This window comes from Phlebotomus papatasi, chromosome 1 (genome assembly GCF_024763615.1).
Source record: "Phlebotomus papatasi isolate M1 chromosome 1, Ppap_2.1, whole genome shotgun sequence".
In the NCBI taxonomy this organism is placed as follows: domain Eukaryota; kingdom Metazoa; phylum Arthropoda; class Insecta; order Diptera; family Psychodidae; genus Phlebotomus; species Phlebotomus papatasi.
Window position 1 is genome coordinate 81638578 of NC_077222.1, and position 25331 is coordinate 81663908.

Here is a 25331-nt window from a genome sequence, read left to right on the forward strand (position 1 = left end):
AAATAACGATTCATTCGAATATATAAATATAATTTAACTTATTTTACCATTTCGATATTTTTCAAAAAATATTATGATAAATTTTAGAAATCATATTCACAAAGTGGATCATTGTCATTGAATCCATTCACCCAGAAATAAAATGGGTGGGAAAATAAAGCAATGTATGCTTTTGGGTAGAAAAATCCCTGTGAACAAGTGTGTGAAAATCTTGTGCAAGAAAAGGGAATCCTTCTTTGAATCCCACGCCATATCACAGATCCCTTAGCTATGTTTCTGTGTAATAGATAGAAGTGGGTTTATAATAAATTTTATTTTTCCCTTCTTGTTCCCTCTCAGTGAGCATTTCTTTCATTTCATATGTCATCGACTTGGAAGACGAGCTTCTGGCTCAAGTATTAGAATAAGAAGAAAACAAAAAAAGGAATTGAAGATGAAAGAGACAGAGGAGACAAAAAAAAAGATGAAAAAGTCTTTATCCTTTTCACCGGATACGCATATAAAATTTACATATGCGACCGGGAGTTTCTCCTCGCGTATACAATATAAATTCATAAATTCATTTTAAATCCGCTAAGAAAGCTCCTCGTGTATGCAAACGCTTTTCCTTTCTCTTTTCATCACAAAATTCTGGAGCTTTTTTTTTGGATGGAGGTCTTTCTTTTCTATGTCTTCATCTCACGGGGTGAGAGAGATGAGCTTTACAATGTTTAAAAAATATTATACAGTATAGCATAAATATGTATAACTTCTTTTTCCCTCGCATCGCACGAAACCACCTTTTCGTTATGGTTTTTCAAGTATAGAAAATTCTTGGGGAATTTATTCGTGAATTTATTTATGGAACTTTCTCCGAGACACCCCACTGAATGTTACTCTAACACATTCAGTGCAACTTTCGAGAGAAAAGTTCCGCGTAGTTCTTATATAATAATATTGGATGAAAGTAAAAATTCTCTAGGTACACATCTCTTACTAACTGCACTTGAACACACTGTATATAGAAATCACAAATCATACAACAAAAATTCAGTTAATAAATTTCAAATAAAAAAAATCTAATTTGCTATTCTGGAAAGCTATACAATGTGTTTACAAACAAATGAATTATTTCTTAAAAGCTATGTAGATATAAATAAATGTGAAATAAGGAAATTTCCTCAAGGAAATGGAAATTAAATCAAATCAATTTTCAATTTCTTGCTCTCATTTTGCATACATATTTCCAAGGATAGTTTATTATAGCAGTAACCAACCAAAGTCTTACCCGTTACGACTAACTAGAATCTCTTGGGCGTGTACCTTTTGCAAATTCTGGACCATTCCTCTCAAGCAAAATCAAATATTCAAATAGCACAATAGTTTGGAAACAGAAATGGGAGGGGATTTTGTGGTCATGACATGTATATTTCAGTCTTCAAGTACTGTAATTCATTGCTGACAAACCCCTACATACGGACAAAAACCTCACACAGAATCCACCTTTATATCAAAGTTGAAGCTTGTAAAGAATGATAGATTGATGATTATAACACCTGAATGTTAAAGTTGTTACTGAAACAGAACTACATCATTATGGGCTTTGCAATCTTTTATATCCGAATTAAATGAATATGACATTTTATATCAAAGGTGTACAAGAACCGTTTGAAACCGAACAAACGTCAAATGGAACTTGTACTTCAATGGTCAAAACGCTCCCAGCAGCGAAAATAAAACTTACATGTAAGTGATAGTGATTTGTAAGGCTCCGTGTAAGCCTTACTTTTCAACGACATGTAAGCTATACGAAAGCTTTGCAAGTGTATTGCTTTCAAAATAACTAACATGTATAGTATGTGAAAGCGTACACTATCATGTAGATAATAAGTAAGTGACAGTGAAAGGCTTTCTTTAAATGAACATGTAAACGATAGAAAGGCTTTACCATGTATTGCTTTCGTAATATTAATATGTAAGGTATATGAAAGGGTTCACCATCATGTAAGGCTTAAGTAAAAGTAAGGTGTAAAGCAGAGGTGTGCAAGAACCGTTTGAAACCGAACAAACGTCAAATGAATCTTGTACGTCAATGGTCAAAACGCTATCTGAACAAACTTATTTTGACGTTTATTCGGTTTCAAACGATTCTTGCACACCCCTGGTGTAAAACTTTCTTTTAATCAACACGTAAACTATCCTAAAGCTTTACCATGTTTTACTTTCATAAAATTTAGAAATAAGGTATATGAAAGTTTATACTGTCATGTAAGGCATAAGTACAGTAGGGAATAAGTCTTTCCCTTCTTCGACAATAAATCATTATGAAAGTTTTACTATGTATTGTTTGCAAAATAATCAACATATAAGTTTGATGAAAGATACATTATCATGTGAGACATAAGTATGCCTTACGAATGGCTTACTAGAAATTTTCACTTTAAGAATATAATTCATGCGAGCTACACCGAAGTCTTGCTGTAAAGATTTAGTTGAATTATTTTATTTCTATTCATCAGTGGGGTTTAGTTTAACTAAAACCTACTATCAAGATGAATGATTATGAATATGATTCTTATAATCATATTCTAGAGTGACTTTTCTAATAAGAGTCACTTTAAGTTTTAATACGAATGCTTTTCAAGAAAAGCGTTCGTCGGCCTTAAATCTAATGCCGTTGTATTAAACTCCGTTGAAATACAGTGTAAGCTTAAAGGATTACAGGAATTTCGCGATTTTACACTAAAAAGGAATAGTAATGCTCAACCGTAATGCTCAAATTAGTGAGTGAGATGGTGAAAAATACTTGAACATTATTTATCGGTTCACAACCAAATTGAACCAATTTATTAAGCATTCAAACAACGCCCACAAAACTTACAAAACATAATCGAATTTCGAATAAGAATTAGGTATCAATTCATAACCAGTTCATAACCAAATGAAACCGAGTATTGACTTATTGGTATTTCCAAGACCTTTCTAAAGAGTTCATACATGACTCATTCGGTTGATAAATATGCTCTTTAGAGTCTTCCTAACCTTTGATTTTGAAAAACTTTGAAACGTGCAAAGAATTTTGAGAGTAACTCCAAGAAAACATGATTTTCAGCATGGAAGGGATTGTTAGAGTCCCTCGAAGATCCCATGCATTATGGGTCGATTTATACCCTTATTCAGAACCGCTTATTGGGGTTTCTCAGGATCAAAATATTAAGTGACATTTAAAAAGGCAATTCTCTGCCGTATAGGAGAAGTCTCACTTCATCGGAAAGGTTATGAAATCCCAGAGAAGCCTTGACGGATTCTAATGGACTATGAACCGATAAATAGTGTTTATCCGAAAACAAATTGTATTACATCTAAGCTATTTTGGATGATCTTTGATTTAAGGAAGTAAGTAAGTCACTTGATAGCATTTTGCAAACCTCTGGAACGGTTTATCACCGTATTTGTATTTTTTTTATAAATAAATAAAATTAATTTTAAATTTGTCGCTTGTTCTAACAGATAATGATCCTGATCTGTGCAAAATCTAGATCAACTCAATCATCAAATCCACCCACTTGAACCACATTCACCCTCACACCGCTTGCAGCTATATTCGCGTATTTCAAATCAAGCTCCATTTTCTCTCATCGCGAATATTCACGAGTTCTCCTGCATGTGTGTGTTGCTTAGAGGGTGAATTTACCACCCACATGCTAAACCGTTGGAAGAGAAAATCACTCACACACATGCCCAGGACAAACATGAGCTCCAGCAAACGACCAACCCTCATCCGTAGGATAGCTCCTAACCAGCTCACCCATTCGTTCACCCTTATCTCAAATATGTGCGTCCCCCTTTGCGGCCCCACACGGTCGCGCGCAAACACACGGACTCTCCCCGTGCGCCCCATGTGTGTTTCCGAGATGTGCGCGCCTCCGCAAAGAGCAACATAGGAAGGGGTGCTCGGGCGACAGAGCCGCTGTGCAAAAACCACCCTTCGCCTAACTCAAGCATTCACCATCTATCTTCGCTGCTGCTGCTTCTGTCGGAATGAAAGTCTCACATACCCTCAGCAACTTCACCCTCATCAACCCATCCCCGAAATCCCATATCCACCCGCACAACCCATCTCTCGAGCACTTTTCGGGGGTTGTGAGGACTCTGTGTGTGATCCAATCACGTGACACAGGCCGTCGGCCATTTTGTTTTGCTGCCACACACATATATACACACGTCGGGGAAACTCATGATGAAAAGTGGGTGGTTTTCCAATTCAGGATATATGTTGGAAAAATTGAAGGTTTGGGTATACACTTTTTGCCTCCACACCTGCCAAAATGTGGTGACGAAAAAGATCCTTCACGCACTGAAGTGATGAAAGTGTGAAAAGTCTTCCCTCTGACTTTTCTTATTGATTAACTCATCGTATTTATTGACTTTTCACGCCTTAAGATGGCACATTTCTGCGATTTCATCCCCTGTAGGAAACTGATATTGGATTCATCTGATTGAACATACGCGCAAAGACATAAGATTTCCAAATATATATTACATCAAATAGATTGGAAATGGATGGAGGGATTAGGGATTTCAAAGAGAAAATTCTAGAATTTCTAATATCAATTTCTAACTTAAGGCTTACATAGAAGCCATTTTGCTAATCAAATTTCCTGATTCGTCATTAAATTTCAGATGCCATATAAAATTATCAACGCTTTTTTTTAAGTAAAATATAAATTACTATCAAAGAGATTCCAAATTAAATCACATTCTAATACAAAACATCATTTTATTTTTATGGAATATTTAGTCATTCATCAACGAAAAGGTATTTGCCGAATCAATTGCTGATGAAATATTGATTGATTACTATTTAAAAACAAAAATTACTCCGTATAATAACATTTTTCTAATTTATAATTTGAGATAAAGCACCCGTTGCATCTACGAGGTTTAGGATAAGATGAGGTAATCTGGAATCAAGTCTAATTTGAAACTTTGGAATTTCCCAAAAATTTTAGATGGAAAAAGGAAAAAAAAACAACTAAGAAGTACTGTTGAATGTAAAGTCTTGTACTTCTTCGTGGTTTTCCTTTTCTCTTTGACCATCTGAAACTTTGAGAAAATCTAAAAATTCCAAAATAGACAAGAATACATTCTTACTACAAATTAAAATTTTCCACAACCTTTGCAAAATATTTACCGATAAAATCTTTCAGAATTTTCAGATTTTAATTTATAGATTTTTTGAATCGCGTATATTATCACAAAACTGTATCTTTTTTCATTATGTAAGTATTACAACGAAATATTGGAGTAGTGTTGAACATATTTGCATAAAACTGGGCGAAATTAAAATATGCACATCTCAATTATTCATATATAAATATTTCAGGCATCGCTCAAACTCTTGCTTTAAACACTTCATCTTTTCCTATATTCCTTTAAGGACGGGTTTTTACTAAAATTAGTCTTAATACGTTTAAAAATGAATTGTTATGAAGAGGTGAATTTGACTCGAAATTTGGACACCTTGGTTGTAAATTTGGACACTTTCGCTTGTAAGCTAATCCGCCTGAATAGGATGCCCATTATTCTCCATTTCTAGAATCTATCTTACTGAGTTGTCTTGCTGTTTATATAAGAGAACCGTTGTGTTGTTCATGTCACAAAAAATCCGAAAACTTTCCATATCATTCATTAACCCTTTAAGGACGAGAAAGTCAAAAATTGAGGGTCAGAAAAAATCATTTTTTCTAACTTTTTATAGCAAAATACAACTTTAGAAGGCCATAGGATAAGTTTCATATTTGGGTCACCGGTGACCCAATCGTCCTTAAAGGGTTAAAGTGAGTTGACTTCGGTACTCCTAGTACGCGCGGATTCGCGCATTCCCTTCTCTTTTCAGGAGCCTTCTCGGGAATCTTTTAAGGCTTTTCTCACTTAGATCTCGTTCATAGAGATGATACTCTTTTTTTTCTCCAGGAATTTATACAACCTAGTTAACGCAAAAACAAAAACTTCACGAAATTTCGGGAAAAAATACCTGTCCAAAATAAGAAGTATCACCTCACTGATGAATTTCTGAGAAAATTACCCACACAGTTAAAAAAGAATTGCGAGGATAATCGTTGGTTTGCTTTTTTACCACGATTATTCTTGTAAAGTTACTCAAATTATGTATTTGAGCAAAACGACTAATCTGAAAATGTGTAATTTAAATTTCATGTAATCGTAAACTGTGTAATCAATTAAATGGTGAAATATTGTACTTTTTAAGTAATAGTCTGTTGCTAATGCGAAAATAGAGAAAATACTGTACCGGAAGTGAGTTTTTACGTCTCACAGTATCAAATTTCACTTTCTTGTCTTTTTTACCGTACTTCGAAATTAGCGATTAATTACACAGATGTGCACATTTATGTACAGTCTACTGTGTAGAAATTACATGAATGTGTACCAGTACACACAATTACACGTTTAATGTAAAATTTACAATGAAAATCATGGTAAAGCAGCCAAAAAATTTTTACTGTGCATTTTTCACACGAAAAATGTAATTCACAAGGCAAATCTCACTTCAAGTCAAATGAATATTTAATTATCGTTAATCACCATTAACGTGAATCAACATTAAATGAATATTTAGTAATATCACTCAAAAATATCGAGGAAAAATTGTAAGTACTTCACCACGGTTAAATAAGACTGAAGTAAACACGAAGTCCTGTCATATTTTTCTTGATCAATTTATTTTTGGTGTCCAATTTTACCCCCAAAGTGTCCAAATTTAGAAACTGTCCAAAATTATGAGCACTTCCCCCATATATTACCCCTCAATATAATATTTAATATCTTTACATACAAAAGAAATTGCAGATTCCAAAGATATTGTAGGAGAGGTTGCCCTTTGATGGAATAGGTTAAAAGCAAAAAAGTAAAAAAAAAGTTATCATAATACAATAAGAACGTTTCAACTTATTTATAAAACTTCATCCTGATAGTGAAAATAATGACAATCTAACAGAAGTTAATTGGATTGCTAAATCCAGAGAAGGAAAAGTTCCATTCAATACTATCATGTTTCAAGGTTATAATACATATATCTAAAATTGATTTAGAAAATTTATGCTAAGCTGACTGACTTTTTAAATTACTTATTAAAAAAAATTAATTATCTCGTCCCTCGAACAACTTATATCCACTAAATTCTTACCAGTTATAGAGTTCGATATGAGAAATAACATGATTCTTGGATTAAAATTATGTTTAGTTGAATCATAGAAGTAAAGTAAATCAATCTTTCTTCCACAGAGGAATATTTTTTCATTACATCAACAAGAGTATTACACACAAATTTGCAGATGACAGAACGGTGTATTTCATTACAAATTATGTATTTTGCTTTAAAAATTGTTTATTCCTATTACCTTAACCCAGGGAACGTCAAGGACTAAAATTGTACTAAGACCAAGAAATCCATAAATAAATACTTGATAAATAAACAATGAAACAATCTCGCGGAAATGTAGTGAAAATCCTGGCAAGTTGTGCAAGAGTATTCTGTGAAAATGAGAAAAAATTGCATTACTTGGAAAAAAAAGAGAAGTTGGGAAGAAAAATAAGAATAACTTTCACCTTCATTTAGGGGGGGTTCATGGAAACTTTTTCTTGTCTTTTCACCCTGTCGCCCTTTTTTAGTCATCTCTGTCTCTCGCGGAAAATCTTCACACACATACACTTTTAAAAAACATTTTTCCCTTTCATTTTTCCCACATATACACAATTTTTCACCCCCGGGGAGTCTAGCGGAAAATTGAAAGTGGTAGGAACATGGCATCATTATGAATTCTAAATACATAAAAATGAACAATAAAGTAATTTAGGCAGAAATAAGTCATATGCACTTGAGTTACGAAGTTAATATATACTTCCTTGAAAAAAAAACCTTTTTTTCAGATTCAGTATTTTCACTTTCGCGATTTTGATTTGCACCACGTTGAATGTTAATTTAATTGGTTTTTTTCTTCGACTTTACTCATTCCCTAAAAGAAAATCGTCTCGCCATGGAGGTTCCTCAAACCATTCAGGAAAAATTTCAGGGAGAGAAGAACTGAGGAGAGAAAAAAACACATAAAGAACAACCCACCTCATCAAACTCCCGGAAAAGTATCTTGCAAGAGTGAGGAGAATTTTTCGCGCGCTGAAACATCAGCCCGTCGCATTTATAATTTTCTACCATTTTTCCTATTGTGAAAGACTTTTCACATGGCACGTAATTTAGTCTCGTCAGAGCCTCCTCTCACCCTTACCCCCCTCAAGGAAGGAATCCTACTCACCACCCTCAACTTTGCCGAGTACAAATTTCATTCATAATTAGCGCGCGCTCACAAGAAAAGTCTATATAGTACGAGATGAGGAAAAATAAGCAGAAAAAAGACTTTGTCGGAGGGTGGAAGCAGCTGATTTCTTTTCTCTCTGCTCTTTTTCTTAACTGGTTGTATGGTATGTCTCCTCATTTCGCACTCTATGGAGTGAGATGATCGTAAAAAGTTCTTTGACCCACTTTTCCCATCACAATTTTGTTCATTGAAGACTTTTTTTAGCACTCCATAATAGGGGTGTGTTTATGTTCCCGATTTATTCTGTTCGTAACTCTTTTCTTAATTATTTATTGCTTTCCTTCTAAGAAATTTTATTGTTTACATGTTTATTCTTTAAGACGATTGTAAACGAATGATGTCAAGAATATCGAATACCTATATAGCAAGATACAGCCAAGCATTGAATGATTCATATTCAAATAACTGTTTTAAAATTAGACGAATTTGATATATAAATAATTGTTTAACACGTACTTTCCTGTAATAAATACGCTTTGAATGGATCTTCGTTATGAATAGCAAATGTTTTATCTTGAATCTGTAGCAAAGAGAGCAATACAGATATTAAAATTCTAAATATAAAAATAAACGACAAAACTCTGCTTTGCTTTGCTTTGAGTTAGCGGTCTCAATGAGGAAAGGAGTCGTATGCATCGCAAAAAAATACTTCGCAAAGTATTTTTTTCCACTGAGCCATTATTTTAATGTTCATCTGTTTAAAAACGATTTCAAGCATAGGATTGTCCAGAGGTAAATACAATTGAACTTCAGATAAAGCTTGGTTTCAGGTTATAATCAATTTATAACAGACCTATTTTATAGGGATGTCAGACTAGAAATTTAATTCAGTTCCCGAATATCTCGAAATCCTAAATAACAGCCAATGTTATTGTTTTTTTAAAGTGTAATAGACCATTTGCCCTTAATATCAAATCTCAAGACAAAATTTTAAGATATATCGCGAAACCTTCGGACTAAAATCCATATTTCTCATTTGAGTATTAAACGCTCCACCAAGAGTTTTTATACTTTTGATTTTGAAATCCGTCATCCTATTAGGAATGATACAATTATATTTTCGTAATGAACGAAAAAATTGCACGACAACTTCTTGATATATTACAAAATATGTAGTAGAAATGAAGGTTAATTTACCTTGAGTCATTTTATAGGGGGTTCCTCGATAGTCTGAATTCGCTATCTCTGACCGTTTGGCCTTTATATCTGATAACAAGCGAACGAGCAGATCGATATACAGTTCTGTCTCTCTATATGCACACTCTCTATATGCACAGCTTTTGTGTCGGTTGCATTCAAAATCAATTTGTTTACATTTTGACAAAGTAATAAAGAAAATTATTTTCTTGGCAACTAATTTTTCTCGTTTTTAATTATCTTAATTTTATTTTTTCTGTCTCATATTATAGTTAAAATAACACGGGAAATTCTAGAACAATAAAAAAATAATAATAAGGAGAAAAACCGTTGGGAATTTCAAAAAAAGTTGTGCATATTCAGAGAGAGAACTGTCAAAAAAAGTACCCAAACTGTGCATATAGCGAGACAGCACTGTACTATAGAAAAGAGTGTCACATTTCTTAGAAAATTAGTGATACATTGAGATAAATATGTAGAAAACGTTGTTCCTAAAGAAATGAGACGGGAAATTTCAAGAGGGTAAAAGTGTTACAAGAATAATATAAACTGCTGTCTTGATATAGTTCAAGTAATAAAATGTCAATGATGAACACATAGTCAGCAAAATTCATACAGAGTTCACAAAATTGTCTTATTAAAAGTAAAATATTACTAAATAAAATAGAAAGGCCATTAAAAAATCTTTATGTAAGGATAACTAGAAAGAAAGTCTGAGATTATATACACAATTTTCTCCGTGAAATGTGAATAATATTACTAAAATCATGAATTTTAGAAAAATATCATTATTTTCTCGACAATAATTAGGAGTCGGATTTCAAGCTTTGGACACACTCTGGCTTCGAACTCTTCAATTTTTACCATATTCCTTTAATGAATCTAACCTATGGCAATATATTTTAATACTTATTCTTACGTCACACATTTCCTAAAAAAAATTAGGTCGCATTCACTGAAAGAATATTTAAAAAATGTGAAGTGTTCAAAGCCATAGCGTGTGCCAAGCCTGAAAACCTTCCCCTACTTATGGGGAAAAATATGCGTTCCAAAAGAAAAGGATTGAAAAATTTAATGTTTCATAATGCAATAATATTATAATTCATACACTAAACCTACCAAGAGCGGTCAAATTGACCGGTTTATAAACTTTTTAAAATTAACACATATTTCAACGAAACAATAATGTCGTTATCTAACTTTATGATTTTTTTATATTTTTCAGTGTTTAGATTTTAATTTTTTTTCTCTTTTCCAAGAACATTTTTTTTTGAGTACCCTACCTACCGCGGTCTGTCATTTAACCGAGCGCGCTAGGAAGAACCACCAAAAACGATCGGTAGGTTTATTGTTAAATGACCAATTTCATTGTGAAATCGATTTGCCTCAAATCACTTACATCAATCTGAATATTTCTTTTATTTTGAAGTTTAAAATTTTTATCATCATCAGCATTTTAAACCATTTACCCTCATTGGGGTCGCAGACTAAAATTTTTATATATGTATTATTTTATTTATTTATGGTTCGATATATTAATTATTATTACTATTAATAGTTATCAATCTCAAATAAATAGGGTTCGCTCCTCTTACAATGTTTGAAAAAAAGAAGAAAATTGTTAAAAAAAGACCAACATAATTTGAAAAACAGGGGCAAATATATTAAATGAAAATATCTAGTTATACTGAAGATGGAAGTATGCCGCTATAACGTCAATAGTCTGGCACTTGAAGGAAGTGAATTAAACATTACTACCCCTTGATAGAGCGTATGAGTGTATATAGTTAGTTCTAGGAACCAAGAGTCCCCGAATTCTGGCACAAGCTCAAGGAACCAAAAGTGAATTCTTTGATATTCCTATTTATTTATTATTTAATATTTTATTTTTCTATTCCTATTTAAGGTTCACTTGTATATTACTGAAAATTATACGGAGTGTTTACACATTTGGGTATACATTCAGATGGTTCTTCAAATCCTTTTAGGTTCTACTTATTTTAACAGTATTTACTATTTTCATGTTATACTGATTCTGACCTGTTTGATGAAATTGAAACATTTAACATCAGCTGATGTCCTATTTTCCAACATTTCTATAAAACAGTTTGAATAATTCACACCTCATATAAGTAGCACTTTGAGGAATCTGAACCGGTTACTGATAATATCACAAGATCATTTTTAACCCCTGTGGTAGGGGTTGAAACATATGGAACAAGGGACGAAATTGATGGGAGATAAGGTTGATGGGTTTATTTGAAAGTCGAAAAAGTGAGCAAGAAAAACCTCTCAACCAAATTATCCACTCGAGAATTGCCATGCTAGCATACAAAAAGAAACAGTCCTGTCCTAAAAATCCAATCTTGAAATATGTCCACTCATCGGTATAATCCTTTTTTGAATAACTTTCCAAAGACAAATCCTCAAAACAAGTTTAAACGAAAACCTACCCCAATAGTGTTAGAATTTAATATACCAGAATAACGAAACCGAAGATTCAATTAAAATCCCATAAATAATATAGAAGTAATTTTCATGTTTGTTCCTCTTTCCACATAGTGGGCAAGAAAACCCGCCTTTTTACGGTCCTCTCTAATGCCAATAAATCATCTTTAGGCATTTATAGTCTGAGAACTTTAAATAGAAAACATTTATATGACCACTGACCACGGAAATATACCACCCCTAGAATTTCTAAATGATTCAAAAAGACACACCTTTGCCCGTAGTACACAAATTGTCAGCAAATTCAAGTCGAAAATCTACACATGAATATATTGTACGTGGCGTCTCTTTCCGACGGCAACGAAAGCTTTGCCTTGGAGCCAAAGGTGGTACAAAAAATGCAAGAAATTTCCATAAATTACCCTCTAACAGCTGAAACATCCAACCTCAGTCAATTTTCCCCTAGTAAGGCGCGAGCCAATGGTGATTTTAACCAAAAGAATTTATGTTAATTTTTTTTAGTCCCTATGTCTACCCTTTGCTGACCCCTGAACTGACCCTTGTCCAGTTATTTTCAAAACTCGCGGGTTTACTTCTACATTTGAGGGGTGATTTTTTACCTGTGACTTTTTTCAAGGGTAGATATTACTTTTCCTGTAGTCCAAGTCCAAGACCCAACTTTAATGAGAATTGCGCCGGGGTCACACACGTGTTGACAATATGACCTAGTCCTAAATTCAATATTTCACTCAATCACCTCTCAATACACTAATTAACCCCGGATAATCTTTCAAAATTCTAGAAAAAATAGTGCATGAAATTTCGCAGTGAATTGAAGTGAATTTCGCAGTTGAAATGCAGAAACTATTTCTAATTAAATATTGAAATTGCAAGAGACCCCTTGAGTTCCCTTGTCCCAGAAAAAAGGATAACACAATTCACAATTTGCCGCTCTAAATCACACGACACTTTGCCAGGTAGAAAAATTTCCAAATGAAATAAAGTCTTGGTGTAGAAAAAGGGTTTCTCTGGGAGATTTTCCCATTTGATATCGGCGGGATGACAAAAAAGAGGCCACACAATTTTCTCTCCAACGTATTTCATTTGCATATCAAACGAAGCAGATGTGGTGATTTTCTGTAAATATTTTAGTGTGCTATACTTTTGGGAAATATTTTTTTTTTTATAAAATAGAACCTTTGCGATACTAAGTCTGCTAGAATTCTTTTACATGCCATAATAAAATTATAAAAATATAGGTTAAAGGAATTCTAAAAACATTTGATATATATTATTTTAAGATGAAGTATGAAAGAAAATCTAAGGTTAAATTATAAAGAAATGTAGGAGAGGGTGGGACAGTGTCAAGCAACTGATTTTTTAAATGAATATTCATATGAACATTATATTTAACGTAACTCAGTTCAGCTAGTTTCTCTTGTTTAAGGCTATTTAAAAATATACCGCACATATCCCACATTTTAAAAAGTATTTTCAAAAGTCAAGAATGTTCGAACTCGCACCATCCTCCTCTATAGTTTATTAGTTAGACATTCACTATTATATGGACTCTACAACTTTTCAGTAGATTTTACTATTTTACTGCTCGAACTCCACAAAGAGAGGGCAGTATTATAATCCCTCGATTTTGAGGTTTCGAGTTTTTGGCGTCACGATGTTTGTCCGTTTATCCGTACGGCTGTCGCCAACTCTAAAAGCCAAACGGTTAGAGATAGAGACTTGAGACCTTCGGGGGATCCCCAATAAGTCGACCAAACAATCGTTAACTATCCTTTCCCTCCAAAACCATATTTCTGGGATTACTCGAAAACGCGTCGTATGATATTTTTATTTTGTATACATTTTATAGGTTGCCCAGCCAGACATTTCATCCTTATACAAAAATACCGTTGAAACATTCCTAATAACGATTTTTAAGATTAAATGTTAAAAAATGATTTAGATAGCGTAGGGTAAAATGAGGTAATTTGGAACCATTTACAATTTGGGACACTTGAGATTTTCTCACTATTTCAGATGAGCAAAGAGAAAAAAAAGACCGCAAAATAGAAGAAAAAGACGTTTAAGAAGAAAAGGAACAGATTTTTTACTTTGTAATCTCTAAAACAGTGCGAAAATCTCAAATGTCCCAAATTGTAAATGGTTCCAAATTACCCCATTTTATCCTATTTCTCATCCAAATGGTATGATGTTTGTTCTTGTTGTAAAGGTGTTAGAATTTCCGATAAAATTGAACCGATTGCAATCTAATAACTATCTTTTATCCAAAAGTTAATTATATTATTCTTGAGGTGTATTTTGGGCAATATTTTAAGTGATTTATAAAAGGGTTCAAATCGGTTGAGAACCGGTAAACGGTAAATAATGCAACAGTACTTTGAGGTATAGTATCTAAGTCACGAGTTCGAGCATATAGCAAAGCCTGGGACGTTTTACGTCCCTTTTCAGGAAATATTTTAGTTAAGACTAGCTAATAAAATATATTGCCATAGGTCATTATGTCAGATTCATTAAAGGAATATGGTAAAAATTTTAAAATTTTCGAAGCCGTGTGCGAAGTTTGAAAGCCTTCCCCTACATACACTGGTAAAAATAAAAGGATCATATTGATCAAAATTTGATCCTTTTGCAAAGAATGGATCAAATTTCACACTCTGAATGCACATTTTTCATAATAGATCATGTTAATTTGATCCATCCTTTGCAAAAGGATCAATTTGATCCTTTTCATTTTTGGCAAGTGTAGATCTATTCCAATTTTTATAAGTTGCGTGGACAATATAAACCGTATCCTTCGCTCTAGCACAAAAAAACTTTTTTGTTCTTTTAACTTTTAAATTAAAAACAAAACTAGGGAAAACTGATCAGTCTTCGAGTGTCAACATTTGAATATTGCAATTTTTTCCTGGAAGAAAAATCATTTTTAATATTTTTTATTTATCTTGTTTTTCTATTACTAGAATAAAACTTTTCTTTTACGAAAACTCAGCCTTCAAAGGCTGACGATATTTGAAGGCTTACCACCTTACCCTAATAGCATTTCGTTGTAACTCTTCAGGTATAGGGGAAACTGGGGCACCACCAAACACGGGGTAGCACCAAACACTGCGACTTTTTAATCAGATATTCGACTTCAGAGGACAAGACTTATAGAAATTTATACGCATCATAAGGATGCTTGTCCACTGAAAAAATGGTCGATATAGTCCAAGTAGTTTAGAACTAAAAATTAGTGTTTGGTGGTACCCCGTGTTTGGTGGTGCCCCAGTTTCCCCTAGGTATATTAAATAAAACACTAAAATGTATTAGTTTTTTTAGTCATTACAGGATCCATATATTAAAAAAAAATTAATCAAGATCTAGACCCGAAAATAAAAGTTTCAGAACTCAAATTTACTTTTAGCTAAGGTACTTTATAAAAAAAAATACATACGTCGACGGTCGACAAGGTCCTTTATCTTTCAAACGAAAGAGGATTAAGCAAAATTGAAAAATTTAGGAAAAAGAATCAAAAGAAGAAATCCTAATACTCTTGGCTAAATTTCAGAAGTAAAGTATCTGTAATCTGCAAATAATAAATTTCATTAGACTTTATCTACAGTAATCTATGCACCTGACTAACAAAAAAAAGTCTTAAGTGTAAAAAAAGAAATGAAAATATTGAAAGAATCCACAAAAGTGGAGATGATAGTAAATAAAAATTATTCCAGAGGACTATCGAATGTGAAGAGTCTCCTTTGGAGCGCATTCACTCACATATTCCTAGCGAGAAGAAGCCTCGAAAGCGAGCGAAATGGGTAGATGTGAAGAAGGATGCTTAGAACCGTGGAATATTTCATCCAGTCGCACACACATTCGTAGAAATCTCCCTTTTATATTCCATATATCCACATATCCTCACTTGGGCGTGGCTCAGTGGATTTTTATTCTCTTCCAGCGGATCCCTTATGTACACCAATTCGCATTTGTGGAATATGTGTGGCAAGGAGGGGGAGAATATATGGTATAGAGTGGAGGAAAATTCCCCGCCACAGAATCCCTTTTCAGTTATATCCTTCTTGTTTTGCTGACACTCTCTCCTGGCATTTCCTCTCTGAAAATAACAGATAAAAAAACTGCCTTTTTGCATCCCCTCGTGATACGAAAAAAAAAGGAAAAATTTTGCGGTGGAGGCTCAAGGGAATTTGATATCCTTCTTCTTCGAGTGGATGGATAAACATTCACTGTTCTATCTTCCTTTCGCACCAGCGAAAACCCATCACTCGATTGGCCAAATATGTTTGGATGGATCAATGTTTGCGACATGCGGCGCATATTCCGAATTTTACCACCCTCTCTCCATGCAAATTCCCGCAGAATGGTCCGTAGAGTGAGCGCATTAGAAATATGGGAGTATGTGAAAATTTCTCCATATTACTCATATGTAGATATTCTTATTCTATAAAAATAAACTCTTGCAAAAAAAACTCTAGAAATTAATTGTCTCAATAAGCAAATTCATTCTGAGTGAAATGTAAGATTCATCAATAGACATATTTAATAACAGTCTCCCTAATTCAACGAGAAAGTACACGGTGAAACTTTTGGATACTGACCAACAATATTAAAACAAACTTTCTTGGAGATAATTTTTTTGGAACAAAATTGCACCCAGAGAAGGCATTTATTTACAATTTTACACCTTTACGGTTTTTGTTACGAATTATAGTAACAACTTCGTTAGTTTCCTTTTGGAACCGTTTTTATGTAGCGGAATGACAACAAATTTGAGTTGATTTACAGAGGAATCAGATTTAGAATACACCTTCTTTATAATCCTTATAACCTATCAAGTAGGCGAGCTAATTTTTGGTACAAATTCATTGTTTAGTATCCTTTTGAGTATCCCAAAAGGAACAACCCTGCTCCAAAAATTTTCGGTGTCCGAAGCTAAATTTTTGGAATAAGGGAATAAGTATTATGCATAAATTTCTTATTTTGGAAATACAAATTGGGGAGATAGCAATTATTTTTAATTATTAATATATTTATTTAATATATGATAAAAATTAATTATTTAAATGTAAATAATAATTTAATTTAAATTCAATAGTAATAAATAAATATTTAGATAAATATATTTTATTATAGTATATATAAATTTATTAATTGAATATTTTATATGTAAATTTTTGTGTGAATAAATATTATTTAAAAAAATAAAATTGTTAAAACGCAGTAATTAATATTATTGATTTAAGAAATTATGAAGTAATAATTTAATTTAATATAGATATATTTTGTACCAGCAATCGCGGTTATACAAAATACATAAATAAATTATATTAGAAAGAATTAAATATTTAAATATTTGAGATTAAAATTTAATTGATATTGTTAAGTGAAATTTTAATATTATATAATTTTAATAAATATAATAATTGATTTCTTAATTTTTTTTATAAACTAGGATGAGATACCCTATTATTAAAATATAATTGTATATATCTAGATTTTATTATAATTTATTATCATAAATTATAATTTATGAAAACCTAATTTCGGAAATTTGAAAAAAAATAGCTAATGTTGTCGGGCTTCTGCCCTGAAAGATTCCTCAGGGAGACCAAGGCTTATCGCGGCCAATTGCCCGGCAGCGACCCAGCTCTGTGCCCCCATCCGAACACTTCCAGGCCATGTTACCGACTGACTGACAGTGTCGCCTGTCAGTCAATCCCCCACACGGCGGGCAACAGAACTATACCACCAGTAAAAGGCCTTGCTTGGAGCGAGAGGCGGGAAATATGAATTTCCCGCGAACAGGGAAGGGAATCCACCAGCCGGGCTCTATTTCGCTATCAGGTGGAAAATCTCGACTACACTAAAAATGATTTTGCAAAAAATGATTTAAGTCCAGTTTAATTAAAGGTGTGGAAAATGTCTTAGCTTTGCGGGCCATCCGGCCGAACTAGTGACTAAGATTCTGCACCCTAAAATTAGTTTCGCATTAGCATTGTATGTCTTATAATAATGGAGTTCTTTTGCTTGTCCAACTCATGGGGAAACCCAATCGTGTTCACGAGTTAGAATATTTCACAAAATTTAAATGGTTGCCTAAAACCTTTCAGAAATTTTAGAAATATTAAATTTACTTATCGGTTCATTACCGATTCAGACTTGTTATGGATACCAAGACCTTTCTAACGAATCCAAACTTGTTAAAATTGGTTGAGAAATGCGCTCCCTGTAAAGCCTATATCTTTTTGGTTTTAAAAAAGCATAAATGAAAATTTCTTAGATTTGAACCAAAACTTTAATCCACATTTTTTGTGAACTTAAAGTTATTTTATAATTTCATGCTATTCGCTGCACTTAATTCCACAGAATTTGGGACTGACGATCTCATCCTCGAATTCCTAGTTCTTGCAAGGGTATCGTGACAGTTATTTCATCAAGAAGGTTATTCGAAGTAAAATTTCAATTTTGAAGATATTAGAACAGAGGTTAATACTTATTTGAAATTAAAAAAAAAATCTTCATATTTTAAAATCTGGAGAAAACAACTCCCTGGGAGGGAGTCGGCCAAATTATCCAGAAATAGAATTAGAAAGTGAATGGAATATTATAGTTTGTATTAAAAGGAATATTGAGCAAGCCCAATTTATTCAGAGTAAACACCACCTTTTCTATTCAGTGAAATAAATTAGAATATGATTTATACATTTTCTCACAAACTATTAGTGTCCTTTTTAAATCTTTAACGCGAACAAGTCATATGGAACCAAATTGGTAAAAAGGAACTTTGCCTGCAAAGGTTTACAAAATCATTTAGTACCCCAGGAATCTTTTAAAAACTAATTGTTAATAAATTGTTAAAAATATAAATAGCCAATGGCAAAGGCGGTACGTTGGGACGATACGAGTTTCGGATAACACCATTTTTTTTATATTTCCCTTAATGTATCCGATCCAGGTGAATATAGATTTTAAAAGCTAGTCTTATGCCTCACATTTCCTAAAAATCATGTGTATTTATTCACAAAAAAAACATTAAAAAAAAGTAGTGAGTTCTCCTAAAGTTATGTCATTCTTTAGATTTATCACTGTTGCAGTTTTTAATAATAGAGTTGAACACTGAGAAAAAACGGGGATGCCATTAACTTTTTTCCTCATAACTTTAACACTTTTTAGGTGTAAAAATATATCAATATTTTTTAATGTTAATTTTACACCCTTTTAAGGGTAAAATTAACATGAAAAAGGGTAACTTTAACCCCCAATACACCTAAAAAGCATAATATTTACACCGATTTCGGATCAATACTGCAGGGTAGAATAAACATTTCCGGAATGTTATTTTAACTTTTTCGGATTTCTCTTCAGTGAAGAAACGCCTGTTCGCCAGGGAGCACTTGTTGGTAGTTTTGTTAAAATATAGAAATAAGTGAGGCACTTTTTGAATTGGGGCACCTTTGAAATCGGGCGTTTTTCATCTATTTATCAAATGGAAATAAGCCTCATGAGCAATTTATCTTGACAATTGGTTTCTGGAACTAAATTATATTACACTGGTAAAAATAAAAGGATCAAATTGAACCTTTTGCAAAAAATGGATCAAATTTACACGTTTTATTATGAAAAATGTGCATTCAGAGTTCGAAATTTAATCCATTCTTTGCAAAAGGATAAAATTTGGATCAATTTAATCCTTCTATTTTTACCAGTAGTGTACAGAAAGGCTCAGTTCCATTTAAAAAGAAGGGAAAAAATTTCAAAAGTCCCCCACTTTCCCCGATCTAATGAAATGCAAGTAATGTGACGTTTTTTTTTATTAACCCTTTAAGGACGATTGGAACACCGGTGTCCCATAAAGAATATAATTTTTCCTGACTATACCTAAAGTTATTTTTTCCTTATGTTTGCACGTTTTTGCTAGAGAGTAGATTGAATGAATCTACGATATTTTTTGCAAGTCTCTAGCTATTTGCTATGTAGTTAATATTTAAGCTCAAAAATGGCGAATTTTTAAATTTTCAAATTCGTAATTGATTTTATTTATTTTTTATACTTCCAATTTTTTTGAAGCAAAACCCTTTTGGGAATAAAAACAACAATACTCATACGTAATATTTTTCATTAAAGCGAAAAATATTATTCATTGGTATTGTCAGAAAAATTACTTAAATTTTTGGGCTAATTTTGTCCCTATCGTTCATAGAAACACAAAATACACCGAATCAGACTCTGTTGGACTTTCCAAGGTTAGATGTAAGACTATCATTGATTATGTTTCTCAGTTTAATTTTTATTGTTGATTTTTAGCCCGTAAAAAGTGTCTCGTCGTTAAAGGGTTAATCTACAATTTTCTATAACGATAGGTATTTTATTAATTGACCCAATTATTTATCGAAAAGTTTTAAAATAATAAACTAATTTAATTATTCAAAAAAAAAGTTAGTTAGGATTAAATCGGGTAATTTGTAATCATTTATATAATGTGGAATTCTAGATTTTTTTCACTGTCTTAGAGAAGGCAAAAGAATCGCCAACAGGAAATGCTTTTTCCTCATTTCTTGGTCTTCTTTTTTTTCTTTGTTCATCTGATACAGTAAGAAAATCTCAAAATTCCATGTCGGAAATCCGAATTACTCCATTCTATTTAAGCTGCGAAACTAGATGGAAGACGAGTATTTTATGAGAAGCACATTTAAAGTAAAATTGTAAAAAAAAATGAAACGTGGATTCCAAATTGCAATCACTAGAGTAACTGTACGAAATTTCGGCATAGTTGCATGGAGCATCAAAGTCTTAAGTCTGAAATATAAAAATATTATTGCAAATTGATATTTTTTCGTTGCTTCTTTTTAATGAGTGTTGCTTGGAACCTTGCAGATAGTTTATCGTCATTGTTTTCTCTAAAATCATTCTTAATATATTTATTAAAAATGAATAAAAATATAGACATAATTTTAGGTAATATTTCGGTCACCTTGATTCTCATAATTCCTTTTGACGACTTTTCAGGAGACGATATTTTCAGTCCAGCTTTATTTTTCTTAAAAATTAGCCCCGAATACGATACTTTTGAGTCAAAATAATAAAAATTGCACTAATAAAGTGTAAGTTAACTTGAGAAAATCTTTATAAAATTATTTTAAAGCTGAGATATTCAGATATATGTTAGAAGAAACTCTTCCAAAGTCTTTTTCACATCATCTCGTTCGTCGAAGAGACATTTTTTTTTGTTTTTTACAATACATTGTAAAATCTCTAAAAGTATGCAAACACTAAAAATTCATGGAAATTTGAGGAACAAAAAAAGTGACCGAAATTGCAAGCTAGCCGAAATTTGGTACAGTTAACCTAATGGTATCTTGGATTTGTTTGCATGTACTTAACAATTACTGTTATCAACGTATATCTAGTTACTTTCATTTTCCCGTTGAAGCTTAATTGCAATTTTACAGTTATTGAGAATAAAAAAAATACATGAAAAAGAATCTCTACTCAAGATAATACATTACTTTAGGCGATCGCAATATTGTAGAGTATTATTTTTCTAATAAATCATTACATTAATATTTTTAAAAAACAATCTTATAATTTTTAGAAATTCCCATTTCTCTGAAAATTTCATTTACGGCTTTTTATGTGACGGTTCACATAAAATCAGTTTGGCTTGACTTCAAACAGCAAATAATCATGACAAAGTGAAATGAAGTTTTAAACGGAAAAACAAATAAAATTTTTTGATTTTCCATAAGTTGATTTCTTTATGATAAGATCTGCAAAACATTATGCAAACTTCTCAAATTCTTTTACAATTTTTGAATTCTAATTTCACATTCTAAATTCTCACTAAAAATGTTTACATTTTTAGAAGGTGCATTCAAAATGTTTCAAAGGACACGAAAAAGGCATCCCTAATATTCCCAAGGAAACAGTTAATCATTTTTCATTTATTAATAATGTCTCAAACCAAAAACGACCAAAATCAAATAATACCAGGCATAAATTAAGTTTACTCTGAGCGAAAGCGCGTGAAAATTCACTCTCGCAGCATACGGAACTAAAGAGGAAAAGAATCTGTGTGAAAAGTTGAAAAGAATAAATTACTCCTCTTGCAGACAGGGTGGATGGGAACAAGAAAGAGTCTCCCTTGGTACAGAGAGTGAGAGTGAAAAGAAATTCGCGTTCATGACCTACAGCAAATTTTAAAATTCACCACCAATATAGCAACATAAACTTCCCGCGACTTTTCCAACAGATTTACACTTTTAACACACTTTTTCATCTCTCCCACCCCCAAAAGCTTTCCTCTCATTATTAATTTACATTTTCTCGTGTTTTTCCCTCAGCGCTTTTGTCTCTTTAAGAAAGTCGAGTGTGGGTGTGAGTTGCACAAGTCCCTTAAAGACTTCCCTCCTGTTATACTTGGAGGAATGAGAAATCCTTCTACTCATTAAATTTTCTCCCTCTCGTGCAACTTTTTTTTTTACATTCCTCCAGACTCTTTTGCTCATCCTTTTGGCACTCTCTGCCCTTGCCTTTTTAATTCCCGCCAAAGTCTTGTGAATGAAGCATCAAGAAAAAGCACGTTTAAAGCATCACATGGTGAGTCACACCATCAAGTTTATCAATTTTCCACTCAGTTTTTTTTTTTCTACAACAATTTAAGTGATTAACACAGTGTAAAAAATATAAATATAGAAATTCTTTCTGTGACTTCCTGACTGATAAGTGTAATTCTATAAATTAGTATTTTTGGACGACAGGAACATTATTCTCATTTGTCTGCCAACCCTGAGACTCTCTATCTTCTCGTGCCTTCTCCTCCTCCCTCCTCTTATATTCCTCATACTCCAAATCAAATTTTGACGTTGTGATTCCCAGAAAGGATGCCAGAGCCTCCCCAACGTATTCACATCCCGATACGACTGTATCTTTTGTTCGAGCAGCTTTATGAATCATCCATGTGGGCCAGTCCATCTGGCTCTGAAAGATAAAAATAAATCAATGCACTGCATTCTTCAATAAATCCCAAACATTCTTCCAGATCTACCTCATCAACGCTTAATACATCCAAAACTTTGTTCTTGTTTTGATCAACTTCATCCTCAGTATCGCTGAATTCCTCAAGGATCCCATCAGAGAAATGAAGGACTCTCTTTGGTTTTTTTATGCTCAAATTCACATCACTATTGCATTCACTTATTCGATCTTTTGCACTCTCTTGTTTCTCCAGCTCAATATCCATCCCTTTAATTCTGTATTTCACCAAATTAAACCAATTTTATCAAGAAAAAAAATCCACCCTGAAGTCCCTGAGTCAAATCTCCTTGGGAGTGTTTATCACGTAGTACAACGTCAAATGTTGTAAACAAATACGGATTACCTTATTGGTATTTGAGATTCTATTGCCACCCCTAACAAATTATAATATAAAATTAGTCAGTGTAACAAAAATACCGCACATGTTAATACAACAGTGTATAAATCGATATAAACTAACAAAATCTATTTAAATAATTGAGATGTTTTGTAGTTTCTCTCTTTAGAGCAGAGGTGTGCAAGAACCGTTTGAAACCGAAAAAACGTCAAATAAAGCTTGTTCGTCGATGGTCAAAACACTACCTAGAGCAACCTTATTTTGACGTTTATTCGGTTTCAACGGTTCTTGCACACCTCTGCTTCAGAGACAAGTCAACGAAGAAAAATCGGCGGTGGACCTCATGGAGTGAGAAATTTAATTTTAGAACAATAAATTGGGGAACTTAAAATTAGATTAACATCACTTGTAAAATTTTAAAAGTAAAGAGGTGAAAAGGCGTCCCAGGCTTTTACAAGAGCTCGAACTCGTTACTTAAATGTTATACCTCAAAAGTACTTTTGCATCATTTACCGGTTCTTAACCGATTTGAACCGATTCATAAATCTCTCAAAAGATCTCAGAAAAATGTTTTAAAAGTATTACAATTGATTTTCCCGTAAAAATTACTTATCGGTAATGAATCGTTTTTTTACCGATTGACACCGATAATCGGGCTGCAGATTTGAGATCCTTAAATGACCCTCTGGCTACACAGTAAAAACAAGATGAAATTGACAAGTGAAATTCTATTAATTGAATTGAACTAGTTGAAATTTCGAATAACAACCACTGAAAAAATCAACTTTCAATTGAAAAGAAATCAATTAAATTGCAGAATAAGTAGTAATAAGAATAAGTAATAAAATGAAGTAACAAAATGGCATGAACTTTATTCAATTGACTGATTGAAAATTGCTATGATTATCGCGTGTAATAGAATCAATTCGATTGCCGTAGTAATTTTTTAACCAATTGTCGCAGAAAAAAGTTCAACTTTCAACTACTTTCGTTTGAACTCATTCTTCTTTTTTTTATATTTTGTGTAATTTCAGTGCAACTGTTGAAGGAAAATTCAACTTAGTTTGCTTTTCCACTACGAAAATTCAACATGCTTGCTTATCAACTTTGCTTCCTACGATATTCGTTGCAAATTTACTACAATTATCGATGCTCTCCTATTACACGCGATAATCGTAGTAATTATTTTTTACTGTGTAGTTTTGGTAGTCTTGTTACAGACTCTGGCAGACACCCAAAATGTACTAATTACAAAATGAATTACTAATTAATTAATGTCTTTTGAACAATTTAATCTTTTTGTTCTGATTACTTTTACACCACGCAGAATTCGTTCTAGGGTCTGGTTATTCGAAAAAAATATCCTACAGGTATGCAAATTATCTGGATAAATAATGCTATTTTCGCGCGTTATTTTATGACCAATTTAGTTAAATAAAGGCGCTTATTATGACCATAAAAATTTTAATTGATACAATGAGAAAAATTCAAATAGGGACGGATCTCTAAGTGGGTGGTGTGGGTTGTGGGTTGGTCTGTAAGTCTTATCGACCTTATATTTTTTGTTTAATATAGGCCTATCTAACCACACTTTTTATGGTAATTACCCATATGCATTTACGTTAGTGCGCGCACAACAGTCAAAATATCCTATTTTTGGTTGATTTTTTAACGAAATTCAAATAGGGATGATGCCGATTTTTAAATAAAAATTTAGAAATTCTGATCAAAGAGAATAATTTTAATAATTTGAACTTGATTCCTTATTCTTTACGCAAGAAATAAGACTTGTAGCCAGATTTAAGACCGATACATGACGAATTTTTACCTAATTTGCTCTATGAGCATCTGATAGCATTCTTGAGCTTCTCTACGGTGGAAAGACACGAATCTGCTGGATGATCACTAAAATGACATCAGAAAAGTGTTGAATACCGATTCAAGACGTACTAGTACCATTTTCCGAAATCTAAACCAGCAAGATA

The 25331-nt window shown here is 32.6% G+C and overlaps 1 protein-coding gene and 1 long non-coding RNA gene across 2 annotated transcripts in view; both read right to left on the bottom strand.

The window, feature by feature from the left end:
* Positions 1 to 25331, bottom strand: part of LOC129810348 (uncharacterized) — a 158143-nt gene that overhangs the window by 126093 nt on the left and 6719 nt on the right. The gene's annotated exons all lie outside the window — the stretch shown is intronic.
* Positions 22556 to 23334, bottom strand: LOC129810347 (uncharacterized). The gene is made up of 2 exons (XM_055860759.1): positions 23020 to 23334; positions 22556 to 22952 (listed from the first exon to the last, which is right to left on the bottom strand). The coding sequence occupies exons 1-2, from the start codon at positions 23212 to 23214 to the stop codon at positions 22713 to 22715; spliced, it is 435 nt and encodes a 144-aa protein (XP_055716734.1). The 5' UTR covers positions 23215 to 23334; the 3' UTR covers positions 22556 to 22712.

Coding starts and splice junctions, on each gene's coding strand:
- LOC129810347 (XM_055860759.1), bottom strand. CDS start 23,214: ATGGATATTGAGCTGGAGAAACAAGAGAGTGCAAAAGATCGAATAAGT. Junction 22,953..23,019: donor ATGTATTAAGCGTTGATGAG/GTAGATCTGGAA, acceptor TTTATCTTTCAG/AGCCAGATGGACTGGCCCAC.